General features: G+C 44.7%; 1 protein-coding gene across 1 annotated transcript in view; it reads right to left on the reverse strand.

Moving 5' to 3' along the window:
• LOC120041798 (collagen alpha-2(VI) chain-like) overlaps positions 1 to 13,880 on the reverse strand; it is a gene marked incomplete at its 3' end in the record, with an annotated part of 36,908 nt that extends 23,028 nt beyond the window's left edge. Inside the window, exons 1-6 of the mRNA XM_038986663.1 lie at positions 13,719 to 13,880; positions 7,669 to 7,766; positions 5,036 to 5,136; positions 3,164 to 3,307; positions 1,552 to 1,914; positions 863 to 883 (exon numbers count right to left, since the gene is read on the reverse strand). Of these exons, the coding sequence (XP_038842591.1) occupies positions 863 to 883; positions 1,552 to 1,914; positions 3,164 to 3,307; positions 5,036 to 5,136; positions 7,669 to 7,753 (714 nt within the window). The remainder of the gene's footprint in view (positions 1 to 862; positions 884 to 1,551; positions 1,915 to 3,163; positions 3,308 to 5,035; positions 5,137 to 7,668; positions 7,767 to 13,718) is intronic.
• Positions 13,881 to 17,984: the final 4,104 nt, after the last annotated feature.

Here is a 17,984-nt window from a genome sequence, read left to right on the forward strand (position 1 = left end):
GCCAATATTGCTCCTAGACGTTTCCACTTCACAATAACAGCGCTTACAATTGACCAGGGAAGCTCTAGCAGGGCAGAAATCTGACAACCTGACTTGTTGAAAAAGTGGTATCCTATGACGGTGCCACGTTGAAAGTCACTGAGCTCTTCAGTATGGGCCATTCTACTGCCAATGTTTGTCTATGGAGATTGCATGGCGGTGTGCTTGATTTTATACACCTGTCAGCAACGGGTGTGGCTGAAAAAGCCGAATCCACTAATTTGAATTGGTGTCCGCATACTTTGGATATATTGTGTGTATATATAGTGGTATGTCATCAGGTGTATTATAACAGTATGATGCTTCTATGTTGATTGTATGGTAACAGGTGTATTACAACAGTATGATGCTTCTATGCTGATTGTATGGTAACAGGTATATTACAACAGTATGATGCTTCTATGCTGATTGTATGGTAACAGGTGTATTATAACAGTATGATGCTTCTATGCTGATTGTATGGTAACAGGTATATTACAACAGTATGATGCTTCTATGCTGATTGTATGGTAACAGGTATATTACAACAGTATGATGCTTCTATGCTGATTGTATGGTAACAGGTATATTACAACAGTATGATGCTTCTATGCTGATTGTATGGTAACAGGTGTATTACAACAGTATGATGCTTCTATGCTGATTGTATGGTAACAGGTGTATTACAACAGTATGATGCTTCTATGCTGATTGTATGGTAACAGGTGTATTATAACAGTATGATGCTTCTATGCTGATTGTATGGTAACAGGTGTATTATAACAGTATGATGCTTCTATGTTGATTGTATGGTAAACAGGTGTATTGTTGTCCTCAGTCTCACCTCCTGATAGGCCAGATGGGTCTGGAAAAAGACAAAATAAACAGTTTAAATATAAAACTATAGTACGTAATCATCACAGTGTGTGTGTGTGTGTTTGTGTGTTACTGTGTTAGTGTGTGTGTGTGTGTGTGTGTGTGTGTGTGTGTGTGTGTGTGTGTGTGTGTGTTACTGTGTTAGTGTGTGTGTGTGTGTTAGTGTGTCTGTGTGTTACTGTGTTAGTGTGTGTGTGTGTGTGTGTGTGTGTGTGTGTGTGTGTGTGTGTGTGTGTGTGTGTTTGTGTGTTACTGTGTTAGTGTGTGTGTGTGTGTGTGTGTGTGTGTGTGTGTGTGTGTGTGTGTGTGTGTGTGTGTGTGTGTGTGTTAGTGTGTTACTGTGTGAGTGTTAGTGTGTGAGTGTGTGGGTGTGTGTTAGTGTGTGTGTGTGTGAGTGTTAGTGTGTCTGTGTGTGTGTATTACTGTGTTAGTGTGTGGGTGTGTGTTTGTGTGTGTGTTAGTGTGTGTGTGTGTGTGTGTGTGTGTTAGTGTGTGAGAGTTAGTGTGTGTGTTAGTGTTTGTGTGTGTGTGTGTTAGTGTGTGTGTTACTGTGTTAGCGTGTGGGTGTGTGTTTGTGTGTGTGTTTGTGTGTGTGTTTGTGTGTGTGTTAGTGTGTGTGTTAGTGTGTGTGTTAGTGTGTGTGTGTGTGTGTGTTACCATGGTCTTGATGATGCGGTCTATAGTGTCCAGCTGTATAACAGGCTTGTTGCCACTGAGGTCGACAGCCAGGAAGTCTTTTCTGTAGACGTTGGCCGGAGAGTTAGCAATCTCCCTCAGACCCGTCTCGTCCACGTTCTTCGTTGCCGCGACCACAAACATTCTGATGCCCTCGTCGCGCGCTCTCTCCGCCGTCACCTTCACTCCGCCGCAGGGGTTTCCTGTCACGTGACCGTCGGTGATGACGACAGCGAATCGCAGTGCCCTGGGGCCCGAAGGCGAGCGTGTAATTTCCTGTGTCATGTTGGCGAGGGCGCAGTCGATGTAGGTTCCCTTACCTAGATACCGGATACCCCTGACCCCCTGAAACAACAACAACAGTTACTGTATACCCCCTGAAACAACAACAGTTACTGTATACCCCCTGAAACAACAACAGTTACTGTATACCCCCTGAAACAACAACAACAGTTACTGTATACCCCCTGAAACAACAACAGTTACTGTATACCCCCTGAAACAACAACAGTTACTGTATACCCCTGAAACAACAACAGTTACTGTATACCCCTGAAACAACAACAGTTACTGTATACCCCTGAAACAACAACAGTTACTGTATACCCCTGAAACAACAACAACAGTTACTGTATACCCCCTGAAACAACAACAACAGTTACTGTATACCCCTGAAACAACAACAACAGTTACTGTATACCCCCTGAAACAACAACAGTTACTGTATACCCCCTGAAACAACAACAGTTACTGTATACCCCTGAAACAACAACAGTTACTGTATACCCCTGAAACAACAACAGTTACTGTATACCCCCTGAAACAACAACAGTTACTGTATACCCCCTGAAACAACAACAACAGTTACTGTATACCCCTGAAACAACAACAACAGTTACTGTATACCCCCTGAAACAACAACAGTTACTGTATACCCCCTGAAACAACAACAACAGTTACTGTATACCCCCTGAAACAACAACAACAGTTACTGTATACCCCTGAAACAACAACAACAGTTACTGTATACCCCCTGAAACAACAACAACAGTTACTGTATACCCCCTGAAACAACAACAACAGTTACTGTATACCCCTGAAACAACAACAACAGTTACTGTATACCCCCTGAAACAACAACATGCAGGGTGAACCTGTATGAAACTGTCTTTAATGTTGTGCTCCATGCAGGGTGAACCTGTATGAAACTGTCTTTAATGTTGTGCTCCATGCAGGGTGAACCTGTATGAAACTGTCTTTAATGTTGTGCTCCATGCAGGGTGAACCTGTATGGAACTGTCTTTAATGTTGTGCTCCATGCAGGGTGAACCTGTATGGAACTGTCTTTAATGTTGTGCTCCATGCAGGGTGAACCTGTATGAAACTGTCTTTAATGTTGTGCTCCATGCAGGGTGAACCTGTATGAAACTGTCTTTAATGTAGTGCTCCATGCAGGGTGAATTCCTACATTTAATGAAAACCAATACGATGTAAAGCATAATAGCAATCAATCTATGTTGACTGCTAATGTGTGTGTGTGTGTGTGTGTGTGTGTGTGTGTGTGTGTGTGTGTGTGTGTGTGTGTTGGACCCACCTGGATGAAGGCGTCCTTGGCCTGTATGCGGCTGAAGATCTGTTGTGTCTGGGAGAAGTGCAGTCCTCCTAACTGCCATCTGATCTGGACCAGACCTTTATAGTCAGCATCCTCCAGACGCTCTGCAAAGCGCTCTGTAAACATCTGCACACACATCAAGGAGGAGGAAGGGGTTAGAAATATATCCATCCATCACACACATCCATCCATCAAGGAGGAGGAAGGGGTTAGAAATATATCTATCTATCTATCATCTATCTATCTATCTATCTATCTATCTATCTATCTATCTATCTATCTATCTATCTATCTATCTATCTATCTATCTATCTATCTATCTATCTATCTATCTATCTATCTATCTATCTATCTATCCATCCATCCATCACACACATCAAGGAGGAGGAAGGGGTTAGAAATCTATCTATCTATCTATCTATCTATCTATCTATCTATCTATCTATCTATCTATCTATCTATCTATCTATCTATCTATCTATCTATCTATCTATCTATCTATCTATCTAGGGGTTAGAAATATATCCATCCATCTATCTATCCATCCATCAAGGAGGAGGAAGGGGTTAGAAATATATCCATCCATCTATCTATCCATCCATCAAGGAGGAGGAAGGGGTTAGAAATATATCCATCCATCTATCTATCCATCCATCAAGGAGGAGGAAGGGGTTAGAAATATATCTATCTATCCATCCATCACACACATCAAGGAGGAGGAAGGGGTTAGAAATATATCCATCCATCCATCCATCCATCCATCCATCCATCCATCCATCCATCCATCCATCCATCCATCCATCCATCCATCCATCCATCCATCCATCATCCATCCATCCATCCATCCATCCATCCATCCATCCATCCATCCATCCATCCATCCATCCATCCATCCATCCATCTATCATCCATCCATCTATCAAAACACTCTGTAAACATCTGCACACACATTAAGAAGCAATACAGATTTAAAAATAAGAGTTTATAAAGAGTTTATAAATAAGAGTTTATAAAGAGTTGATCCAGGGGGAGGGGGAACATTATAATATAGTAGTAGGAACCTTAATGCTCTCCACCAGTGATCCAGGGGGAGGGGGAACATTATAATATAGTAGTAGGAACCTTAATGCTCTCCACCAGTGATCCAGGGGGAGGGGGAACATTATAATATAGTAGTAGGAACCTTAATGCTCTCCACCAGTGATCCAGGGGGAGGGGGAACATTATAATATAGTAGTAGGAACCTTAATGCTCTCCACCAGTGATCCAGGGGGAGGGGTAACATTATAATATAGTAGTAGGAACCATAATGCTCTCCACCAGTGATCCAGGGGGAGGGGGAACATTATAATATAGTAGTAGGAACCTTAATGCTCTCCACCAGTGATCCAGGGGGAGGGGGAACATTATAATATAGTAGTAGGAACCTTAATGCTCTCCACCAGTGATCCAGGGGGAGGGGGAACATTATAATATAGTAGTAGGAACCTTAATGCTCTCCACCAGTGATCCAGGGGGAGGGGGAACATTATAATATAGTAGTAGGAACCTTAATGCTCTCCACCAGTGATCCAGGGGGAGGGGTAACATTATAATATAGTAGTAGGAACCTTAATGCTCTCCACCAGTGATCCAGGGGGAGGGGGAACATTATAATATAGTAGTAGGAACCTTAATGCTCTCCACCAGTGATCCAGGGGGAGGGGGAACATTATAATATAGTAGTAGGAACCTTAATGCTCTCCACCAGTGATCCAGGGGGAGGGGGAACATTATAATATAGTAGTAGGAACCTTAATGCTCTCCACCAGTGATCCAGGGGGAGGGGTAACATTATAATATAGTAGTAGGAACCTTAATGCTCTCCACCAGTGATCCAGGGGGAGGTTCTTGCAGGGCGATGGTCTCAGACGTGTCGATCGTAAAGTACACATCTATAGGACACTCATGTTTCTCTGCAGGACACACACAGACACACACACACACACACACGTTAGGTCACAAGATAACACACACACGTTAGAACATATGATAACACACACACATTAGGACATATGATAACACACACACGCATGTACATGTAAACACAAACAAACATCCAATGAAATCTCAAAATGTTTTACTTCTTGTTTAGTGTAAACAGAGGACTACATATTGGACATCCAAACTACAGAACATCAAAGTCTGAGAAATGAAAAACATATTTTACAAAGAGCTCTGGTCAAATAGAGCTCTGGTCAAATAGGGCTCTGGTCAAATAGGGCTCTGGTCAAATAGAGCCCTGGTCAAATAGAGCTCTGGTCAAATATGGCTCTGGTCAAATAGGGCTCTGGTCAAATAGAGCTCTGGTCAAATAGAGCTCTGGTCAAATAGGGCTCTGGTCAAATAGGGCTCTGGTCAAATAGGGCTCTGGTCAAATAGAGCTCTGGTCAAATAGGGCTCTGGTCAAATAGAGCTCTGGTCAAATAGGGCTCTGGTCAAATAGAGCTCTGGTCAAATAGAGCTCTGGTCAAATAGAGCCCTGGTCAAAACGGGCCCCGGTCAAATAGAGCTCTGGTCAAATAGAGCTCTGGTCAAATAGAGCCCTGGTCAAATAGAGCCCTGGTCAATTAGAGCCCTGGTCAAATAGAGCTCTGGTCAAATAGAGCTCTGGTCAAATAGAGCCCTGGTCAAATAGAGCCCTGGTCAAATAGAGCTCTGGTCAAATAGAGCTCTGGTCAAATAGAGCTCTGGTCAAATAGAGCTCTGGTCAAATAGAGCCCTGGTCAAATAGAGCTCGGGTCAAATAGAGCCCTGGTCAAATAGAGCTCGGGTCAAATAGAGCTCTGGTCAAATAGAGCTCTGGTCAAATAGAGCCCTGGTCAAATAGAGCTCTGGTCAAATAGAGCTCGGGTCAAATAGAGCTCTGGTCAAATAGAGCTCTGGTCAAATAGAGCCCTGGTCAAATAGAGCTCGGGTCAAATAGAGCCCTGGTCAAATAGAGCTCGGGTCAAATAGAGCTCGGGTCAAATAGAGCCCTGGTCAAATAGAGCTCTGGTCAAATAGAGCCCTGGCCAAATAGAGCTCTGGTCAAATAGAGCCCTGGTCAAATAGAGCCCTGGTCAAATAGAGCCCTGGTCAAATAGAGCCCTGGTCAAATAGAGCTCGGGTCAAATAGAGCCCTGGTCAAATAGAGCTCGGGTCAAATAGAGCCCTGGTCAAATAGAGCTCGGGTCAAATAGAGCTCGGGTCAAATAGAGCCCTGGTCAAATAGAGCTCTGGTCAAATAGAGCTCGGGTCAAATAGAGCCCTGGTCAAATAGAGCCCTGGTCAAATAGAGCCCTGGTCAAATAGAGCTCGGGTCAAATAGAGCCCTGGTCAAATAGAGCTCGGGTCAAATAGAGCCCTGGTCAAATAGAGCTCGGGTCAAATAGAGCTCGGGTCAAATAGAGCCCTGGTCAAATAGAGCTCGGGTCAAATAGAGCCCTGGTCAAATAGAGCTCGGGTCAAATAGAGCCCTGGTCAAATAGAGCTCGGGTCAAATAGAGCCCTGGTCAAATAGAGCTCGGGTCAAATAGAGCTCGGGTCAAATAGAGCTCGGGTCAAATAGAGCCCTGGTCAAATAGAGCCCTGGTCAAATAGAGCCCTGGTCAAATAGAGCTCGGGTCAAATAGAGCCCTGGTCAAATAGAGCTCGGGTCAAATAGAGCCCTGGTCAAATAGAGCTCGGGTCAACTAGAGCCCTGGTCAAATAGAGCTCTGGTCAAATAGAGCCCTGGTCAAATAGAGCTCGGGTCAAATAGAGCCCTGGTCAAATAGAGCCCTGGTCAAATAGAGCCCTGGTCAAATAGAGCCCTGGTCAAATAGAGCCCTGGTCAAATAGAGCCCTGGTCAAATAGAGCTCGGGTCAAATAGAGCCCTGGTCAAATAGAGCCCTGGTCAAATAGAGCTCGGGTCAAATAGAGCCCTGGTCAAATAGAGCTCGGGTCAAATAGAGCCCTGGTCAAATAGAGCTCTGGTCAAATAGAGCCCTGGTCAAATAGAGCTCGGGTCAAATAGAGCCCTGGTCAAATAGAGCCCTGGTCAAATAGAGCCCTGGTCAAATAGAGCCCTGGTCAAATAGAGCTCGGGTCAAATAGAGCCCTGGTCAAATAGAGCCCTGGTCAAATAGAGCCCTGGTCAAATAGAGCTCGGGTCAAATAGAGCCCTGGTCAAATAGAGCCCTGGTCAAATAGAGCCCTGGTCAAATAGAGCCCTGGTCAAATAGAGCTCGGGTCAAATAGAGCCCTGGTCAAATAGAGCCCTGGTCAAATAGAGCCCTGGTCAAATAGAGCCCTGGTCAAATAGAGCCCTGGTCAAATAGAGCCCTGGTCAATAATATGGCACCATGTAGGGAATAGGGTGCCATTTGGGATGCAGTGCAGACTGGAGTATGATGTCAGTATGATGTAAGTATGATGTCAGTATGATGTCAGATCTAGAGCGGTGCATGGTAGGAAGGGAACTCACTGTTGCATTCTGGGAAGGCCTGGGCGTGTGCTGCGGCTCCAAACAGTAACCACAGCACGATGAACTCTGACATCATCATCATCATCCTCTCCTCCTACCTGACACACACAAACACACAAACACACTTTAAATACTTAAATACACAAATGACATCACATTTGAATAGAATTACTATATCTCACCTGGGGTAGTACATATTCCTGAACAGTTATACAGATGGATAGTTACACAGATGGACATTCAAACAGATGGACAGTACCTGCTATAGAGAGGTAAAACCACCATGTAACTACCTATATGCTGCTATAGAGAGGTAAAACCACCACGTAACTACCTATACGCTGCTATAGAGAGGTAAAACCACCATGTAACTACCTATATGCTGCTATAGAGAGGTAAAACCACCATGTAACTACCTATATGCTGCTATAGAGGTAAAACCACCATGTAACTACCTATATGCTGCTATAGAGAGGTAAAACCACCATGTAACTACCTATATGCTGCTATAGAGAGGTAAAACCACCATGTAACTACCTATATGCTGCTATAGAGAGGTAAAACCACCATGTAACTACCTATATGCTGCTATAGAGAGGTAAAACCACCATGTAACTACCTATATGCTGCTATAGAGAGGTAAAACCACCATGTAACTACCTATATGCTGCTATAGAGGTAAAACCACCATGTAACTACCTATATGCTGCTATAGAGAGGTAAAACCACCATGTAACTACCTATATGCTGCTATAGAGGTAAAACCACCATGTAACTACCTCTATGCTGCTATAGAGAGGTAAAACCACCAGGTAACTACCTATATGCTGCTATAGAGAGGTAAAACCACCATGTAACTACCTATACGCTGCTATAGAGAGGTAAAACCACCATGTAACTACCTATATGCTGCTATAGAGAGGTAAAACCACCATGTAACTACCTATATGCTGCTATAACGAGGTAGACCACCATGTAACTACCTATATGCTGCTATAACGAGGTAGACCACCATGTAACTACCTATATGCTGCTATAGAGGTAAAACCACCATGTAACTACCTATATGCTGCTATAGAGAGGTAAAACCACCAGGTAACTACCTATATGCTGCTATAGAGGTAAAACCCCCAGGTAACTACCTATATGCTGCTATAGAGGTAAAACCCCCAGGTAACTACCTATATGCTGCTATAGAGATAAAACCACCATGTAACTACCTATATGCTGCTATAGAGAGGTAAAACCACCATGTAACTACCTATATGCTGCTATAGAGAGGTAAAACCACCAGGTAACTACCTATATGCTGCTATAGAGGTAAAACCACCAGGTAACTACCTATATGCTGCTATAGAGAGGTAAAACCACCATGTAACTACCTATATGCTGCTATAGAGAGGTAAAACCACCATGTAACTACCTATATGCTGCTATAGAGGTAAAACCACCATGTAACTACCTATATGCTGCTATAGAGGTAAAACCACCATGTAACTACCTATATGCTGCTATAGAGAGGTAAAACCACCATGTAACTACCTATATGCTGCTATAGAGAGGTAAAACCACCATGTAACTACCTATATGCTGCTATAGAGGTAAAACCACCATGTAACTACCTATATGCTGCTATAGAGAGGTAAAACCACCATGTAACTACCTATATGCTGCTATAGAGGTAAAACCACCATGTAACTACCTATATGCTGCTATATAGAGGTAAAACCACCATGTAACTACCTATATGCTGCTATAGAGGTAAAACGACCATGTAACTACCTATATGCTGCTATAGAGGTAAAACCACCATGTAACTACCTATATGCTGCTATAGAGAGGTAAAACCACCATGTAACTACCTATATGCTGCTATAGAGAGGTAAAACCACCATGTAACTACCTATATGCTGCTATAGAGGTAAAACCACCATGTAACTACCTATATGCTGCTATAGAGAGGTAAAACCACCATGTAACTACCTATATGCTGCTATAGAGGTAAAACCACCATGTAACTACCTCTATGCTGCTATAGAGAGGTAAAACCACCATGTAACTACCTATATGCTGCTATAGAGAGGTAAAACCACCATGTAACTACCTCTATGCTGCTATAGAGAGGTAAAACCACCAGGTAACTACCTATATGCTGCTATAGAGAGGTAAAACCACCATGTAACTACCTATACGCTGCTATAGAGAGGTAAAACCACCATGTAACTACCTATATGCTGCTATAGAGAGGTAAAACCACCATGTAACTACCTATATGCTGCTATAGAGAGGTAAAACCACCATGTAACTACCTATATGCTGCTATAGAGAGGTAAAACCACCATGTAACTACCTATATGCTGCTATAGAGAGGTAAAACCACCATGTAACTACCTATATGCTGCTATAGAGAGGTAAAACCACCAGGTAACTACCTATATGCTGCTATAGAGAGGTAAAACCACCAGGTAACTACCTATATGCTGAGTTAGAGAGGTAAAACCACCATGTAACTACCTATATGCTGCTATATAGAGGTAAAACCACCATGTAACTACCTATATGCTGCTATAGAGGTAAAACCACCATGTAACTACCTATATGCTGCTATAGAGAGGTAAAACCACCATGTAACTACCTATATGCTGCTATAGAGGTAAAACCACCATGTAACTACCTATATGCTAATATAACGAGGTAGACCACCATGTAACTACCTATATGCTGCTATAACGAGGTAGACCACCATGTAACTACCTATATGCTGCTATAGAGGTAAAACCACCATGTAACTACCTATATGCTGCTATAGAGAGGTAAAACCACCAGGTAACTACCTATATGCTGCTATAGAGGTAAAACCCCCAGGTAACTACCTATATGCTGCTATAGAGGTAAAACCCCCAGGTAACTACCTATATGCTGCTATAGAGATAAAACCACCATGTAACTACCTATATGCTGCTATAGAGAGGTAAAACCACCATGTAACTACCTATATGCTGCTATAGAGAGGTAAAACCACCATGTAACTACCTATATGCTGCTATAGAGAGGTAAAACCACCATGTAACTACCTATATGCTGCTATAGAGAGGTAAAACCACCAGGTAACTACCTATATGCTGCTATAGAGGTAAAACCACCATGTAACTACCTATATGCTGCTATAGAGGTAAAACCACCATGTAACTACCTATATGCTGCTATAGAGGTAAAACCACCATGTAACTACCTATATGCTGCTATAGAGGTAAAACCACCATGTAACTACCTATATGCTGCTATAGAGAGGTAAAACCACCATGTAACTACCTATATGCCGCTATAGAGAGGTAAAACCACCATGTAACTACCTATATGCTGCTATAGAGAGGTAAAACCACCATGTAACTACCTATACGCTGCTATAGAGAGGTAAAACCACCATGTAACTACCTATATGCTGCTATAGAGGTAAAACCACCATGTAACTACCTATACGCTGCTATAGAGAGGTAAAACCACCATGTAACTACCTATATGCTGCTATAGAGAGGTAAAACCACCATGTAACTACCTATATGCTGCTATAGAGGTAAAACCACCATGTAACTACCTATACGCTGCTATAGAGAGGTAAAACCACCATGTAACTACCTATATGCTGCTATAGAGAGGTAAAACCACCATGTAACTACCTATATGCTGCTATAGAGAGGTAAAACCACCATGTAACTACCTATATGCTGCTATAGAGAGGTAAAACCACCATGTAACTACCTATATGCTGCTATAGAGAGGTAAAACCACCATGTAACTACCTATATGCTGCTATAGAGAGGTAAAACCACCATGTAACTACCTATATGCTGCTATAGAGAGGTAAAACCACCAGGTAACTACCTATATGCTGCTATAGAGGTAAAACCACCATGTAACTACCTATATGCTGCTATAGAGAGGTAAAACCACCATGTAACTACCTATATGCTGCTATAGAGGTAAAACCACCATGTAACTACCTATATGCTGCTATAGAGAGGTAAAACCACCATGTAACTACCTATATGCTGCTATAGAGAGGTAAAACCACCATGTAACTACCTATATGCTGCTATAGAGGTAAAACCACCATGTAACTACCTATATGCTGCTATAGAGAGGTAAAACCACCAGGTAACTACCTATATGCTGCTATAGAGGTAAAACCACCAGGTAACTACCTCTATGCTGCTATAGAGAGGTAAAACCACCATGTAACTACCTATACGCTGCTATAGAGAGGTAAAACCACCATGTAACTACCTCTATGCTGCTATAGCCTACATATTAATTTAGTTTGTCATTCTATCGTTTTCATGCGATTTTTGTTGTAAATAAATCTAATTGATTTAGAATCTATTTGAAATAATTTCCCATCAATTTTATTACCAACTCTGTGTATTCTCAAATTCAAAAAAGTGAGGGAGCCCGCTCCCCTTCACTATGGTAGCATGACATCCCTTCCTGAACACACACACCCACTACCGTACCTCCCTGCCCGTCCAAATAAAACATTGAAATATTGATCATTTATTTGACCGAGACGCGCGGACAGAAAGACGCCTCAAACTCGCCTAAAAGCATCCGAGCGCGCGAAACAGATGCTGTCAAGACCAGAATATGGCACGTCATACTATTTCTGGCCAGACTGCATTAGATACATGGGCTACATTTAGTAAGACAAGAAGGACGCTGTTCTCCTCGTTAGTTTTAGCAGAGAGGAAGAGGCAAAGCGAGAGAGCTCACTCTCGCCAACATCTGTCCTGACTAAACCCAATGCGTTTCAATGGGCATAACATGCAGTCCTAAGCTTATTACCGGCGCTCCTGCGCTTGGGACTGGCATTTTTTCAGGGCAGAGACATGAGCATCTCGACATTATATACATATCTCTGGTTTCAGCCACTTGCGAATTGGAAAGGACAGTTGGCGAGTGCACTGTTCGGATGCTGGATTCCCCTAAAGTAAATTGATGTTTTGCCAAAATTATATAACTACTCCTGTCTAAATAAAATCATTCAAAATACTTTACCAGAGAGCTTGACTTAGCCACAAAGGATCATTAGCTTATTATTATATTTTTTTTAAATAGCTGTGGATTGTTTCAAATCAGCATAGGCCCATGACTAGTTGGGAAACCAGGAATTTCCTGTGAAAACAACTGTCGAGTGTATAGAAATCAAACTGATTCGTTCTGGCTCCGGCCTGGCCTCCTCTAACGGTCCGGTAACGCAGGGTTTAACGGGGATGAACAGGGAGCCATGTTCTGCACTGGGTGTGTTGCAGAATTATACACACATTATCTGAGCAGAATATCATATCTTTCCAATAAATGTGTCTTAGGAACCACCATATCAACACGATAAAGCAGTAATGGGATATGTAATCTGCGCATGCCTAGATCTGGAACGCACCCAGTCAGCACAGAACAGTGTCCATCTGATCTGGAACGCACCCAGTAGGCACAGAACAGTGTCCATCTGAACTGGAACGCACCCAGTAGGCACAGAACAGTGTCCATCTGAACTGGAACGCACCCAGTAGGCACAGAACAGTGTCCATCTGAACTGGAACGCACCCAGTAGGCACAGAACAGTGTCCATCTGATCTGGAACGCACCCAGTCAGCACAGAACAGTGTCCAACTGAACTAAAGTTGATTTTCGCAACTCTGTCTAAAACCGAAATATTAGCGGTGGCCAAAAATAGTTTATAGCTAATTGACTGGTCACCAAATGAGAGTGGAGACGATGCGCATGCATATATACAAATACTTCACAAACACATTTACAAGGCTTTAACAATTTGATAGAGCCTAACGGATATTTGAGTCGGATATTAAAGATAACCGAGAGAGAGATTATTTGTTTTATTGTTTATTTCACTTTTGTATATTATCTACCTCACTTGCTTTGGCAATGTTAACACATGTTTCCCATGCTAATAAAGCCCCTTGAATTGAATTGAATTGAGAGAAAGAGATGGGCGAACTAACGGCAGAGATAGCAGCAGTTAAACTTTCTAAACTCACCCAAAACTTCTTTGTAACAGCTCTTGGAACCCTCACTGGATCAGTCTCTCATCTCGTGGGGAGAAAGACAGGAGGAAAGGAGAGGAATAAAACGATGTTCTGGATGCGTGTGAGGTTCGGGCGTACCAAAACGAGAAGAGACGGCTTGCTCTCCCGTTTCTCTCCGTGAGCTCGAGCTGTTTTGATCCCTCCTCCTGTTCTCCCGCATGCATCCACGAGGAGGCGCCCTGGGTCCACAGGAGGTGTGTGTGTCTGTACATGTGTGCTCGTGTGTTTGCGCGCTTGTGCGTGTGTGCGTGCACTTGTGTTGGCGCGTGCCAGTACGCCTGTTAATCTCCTTTCAGCATTCAGTGATGTGACTTGTTTTGATTGTGCCTAGCAGCAGGGCTTGAGAGAGAGTTCAGCAGGATCTGAATTGACCATATGAGTGCTTATAGCGAGACCTGGGGCGTGGGCTTAGCTCAGACACAGACACAGGCACAGGCACAGGCACAGGCACAGACACATGCACATGCACAGACACAGACACAGACACAGACACAGGCACAGGCACAGACACAGACACAGACACAGACACAGGCACAGGCACAGACACAGGCACAGGCACAGACACAGACACAGACACAGACACAGACACAGACACAGGCACAGGCACAGGCACAGGCACAGACACAGACACAGACACAGACACAGCCACAGACACAGGCACAGACACAGACACAGACACAGACACAGACACAGGCACATGCACAGACACAGCCACAGCCACAGGCACAGACACAGACACAGACACAGCCACAGACACAGACACAGACACATGCACATGCACAGACACAGACACAGACACAGCACGGGGCGGGGCGGGGCGGGGCGGGGCGGGGCGGGGCGGGGCGGGGCATCAATGCTTTTAAGTCTTGTTGGATGTCATCCGGTTGGTAATGGAACACATGGATGGATTCACAGGGAAATGGACTGGGAATAAACTATGGACATGTTAGAGTTCTATAGAACACACATGGACGCACACTAAACAGCACTGTAATGACCTGTGTGTGTGTGTGTTTATATGTGGTGCTGAGGTGTGTGTGGTCGGGTACCTGTGGAGGGTCTGTTTAAACAATTGCTGTCAACACGCCTTGCACACACACACACACACACACACACACACACACACACACACACACACACACACACACACACACACACACACACACACACACACACACACACACACACACACACACACACACACACACACACACGCACACACACGCCAGATGTTTCTGGCGAGGGGTGCATTTTTCCTTAAAAAGAGAACAGAGGGAAGTGTGTGTTAGTGTGTGTGTGTGTGTCTGTGTGTGTCTGTGTGTGTGTGTGTGTGTGTGTGTGGGGGGGAGAGCTTTGCTCTCCTCTGTTTCAATGTGACTCATGAAGAAAGAATGACCCTCCTCTCCTCGTATCCTTTCCTCTCTCTCTAAATCCAAAATTAACCCTTACCCCTTTCCCCCTAACCCTTACCTCTTACCCGCTTACCTCCTATCCCCTGCCCTACCTTCTTTCCTCCTTACCCCTAACCCTCTCTGGGGGTCCAGAAGTGGTAAGAGCCGTGGAGGATTATTGCCGTCCGTGTCCCGAATGCCAATTTACTGAACCTAAAACTCTAATCCCTTTGCCTCTCATAGACGTCCCATTTGAGAGACCTGCCATGGAACTGGTGGGTCCTCTGGTAAAGTCCGCCAAAGGGCACCAATATTTCCTGGTGATTTTAGACTATGCCACTCGCTACCCAGAGGCCATTCCCCTAAGAACTATGACCTCGAAAGGTATTACCAAGGAGCTGGTGATGTTCTTTAGCCGAGTGGGAATAGCCGAGGAGATCCTCACCGACCCGGGGACCCCCGTCATGTCCCGGATCATGCAGGACTTGCAAGCTCCTGAAGGTAAAACAAATCTGCACTTCTGTGTACCACCCTTACAGAGTGGCTCGTTGAAAGATTTAATAAAACCTTTTAAAGATGCATGCTCCGTAAGGTAGTAGACCAGGATGGAAGGAGCTTCTACACCTGCATTGCTTGCTGTTTGGGGTTTTAGGCTGGGTTTCTGTACAGCACTTTGATATATCAGCTGATGTAAGAAGGGCTTTATAAATACATTTGATGTGATTTGAGCATGCCATACATGCTCTTTTCCATAAAGGAGGTGGCCCAGGCGTCCACTGGGTTCTTCCCGTTCGAGCTCCTATATGGACGACAACCCCGGGGCTTTCTGGGCATTGCAAAGGAGAGCTGGGAGACTAAGCCAAGCCCGCATCACAGTTTCATCGACCATGTGGCTGAAATGGGTGATCGGATGCAAATGTTGTGGCCAATGGTAAGAGAGTATATGGCCCAAGCCCAAGAAGCGCAGAAGAGGGTCTACAATCGGGGAGCTCAACCCAGAGAATTTCCAGAATGTGGAGAGAGTTCTGGTACTGGTGCCCAAAACAGAGAATATGTTTCTGGCCACCTGGAAGAGGCCATACAAGATCCAGGAGAAGGCGAGTCCAGTGAACTACAAAGTTCGGCAGCCAGGGCTCCGGAAGCCGGTGCAAATACACCACATTTACTTTTTCAAAAAGTGGCAAGCCCGAGAGGCGTTGCTTGGTGATGCTGTGTCTCCTGTCCTCACAGAAGCAGCTGGAGAAGAGGTTTCCATTAGCACCCAGCTTACAAAACTACAGCAGGAAGAGATGGGGGACACAACCTTAATTAATGCACCACCACATCCACACAAAACTCGGAAAGAAGGTAACATTACGGCCTTATAGGATCCCAGATGTTAAAAATGGGGATTATCGAGCTGTCCCATAGTGAATGGTGCAGCCCGATCGTCTTAGTTCTGAAGTCGGACGGGTCAGTAAGGTTTTGCAATGACTTCTGAAAACTAAATGAGATATCGAAATTTGGCACTTATCCTATGCCCCGTGTAGATGAGCTGATTGACCGCCTGGGCAATGCCCGGTATATCAGCACCCTGGATCTTACTAAGGGGTGCTGGCAGGTTCCCCTGGCTCCAGAAGCGAGGGAGAAGACGGCCTTTGCCACGCCTACAGGGCTGTACCATTACACGGTTCTACCCTTCGGCCAGCATGGAGCTCCGTCTACTTTTCAGAGGCTGATGGATAGGGTCCTGAGACCCCACAGTGAGTACTGAGACCTCACAGTGAGTACTGAGACCCCACAGTGAGTACTGAGACTTCACAGTGAGTACTGAGACCTCACAGTGAGTACTGAGACCCCACAGCGAGTACTGAGACCCCACAGTGAGTACTGAGACCCCACAGTGAGTACTGAGACCCCACAGTGATTACTGAGACCCCGCAGTGAGTACTGAGACCTCACAGTGAGTACTGAGACCCCACAGTGAGTACTGAGACCTCACAGTGAGTACTGAGACCCCACAGTGAGTACTGAGACCCCGCAGTGAGTCCTGAGACCTCGCAGTGAGTACTGAGACCACACAGTGAGTACTGAGACCCCACAGTGAGTCCTGAGACCCCGCAGTGAGTCCTGAGACCTCGCAGTGAGTACTGAGACCACACAGTGAGTACTGAGACCCCACAGTGAGTACTGAGACCCCACAGTGAGTACTGAGACCCCACAGTGAGTACTGAGACCCCACAGCGAGTAGTGAGACCCCACAGTGAGTACTGAGACAACACAGTGAGTACTGAGACCCCGCAGTGAGTCCTGAGACCTCGCAGTGAGTACTGAGACCACACAGTGAGTACTGAGACCCCATAGTGAGTACTGAGACCCCACAGTGAGTACTGAGACCCCACAGTGAGTACTGAGACCCCACAGTGAGTACTGAGACCCCACAGTGAGAACTGAGACCACACAGTGAGTACTGAGTACTGAGACCCCACAGTGAGTACTCGGCAGCATATTTGATAACGTGATTTTGTACAACCCTAACTGGGAATCTCACCTGATGAAGCTCAATGCTGTCTTGTAGGCTCTTCACAGAGCAGGTCTAACTGCCAATGCTGTCTTGGAGGCTCTTCACAAAGCGGGTCTAACTGCCAATGCTGTCTTGGAGGCTCTTCACAGAGCAGGTCTAACTCCCAACTTTGCCATAGACCTGACCCGAGTGAGGACAGCCAGTTGAATTTCTGCTTTCCTTTGTTTGGATAAGCCGGTAAACAGCTTAGCTGTCCGGTAGCAGAGAGGGACCAGAAGACCTGTGTAGAAAGGCTCAAAGAGGAGCTAGATTTTGGGTTTGGTT

This window comes from Salvelinus namaycush, unplaced genomic scaffold (assembly GCF_016432855.1).
Source record: "Salvelinus namaycush isolate Seneca unplaced genomic scaffold, SaNama_1.0 Scaffold544, whole genome shotgun sequence".
Taxonomy (NCBI): Eukaryota; Metazoa; Chordata; class Actinopteri; order Salmoniformes; family Salmonidae; genus Salvelinus; species Salvelinus namaycush.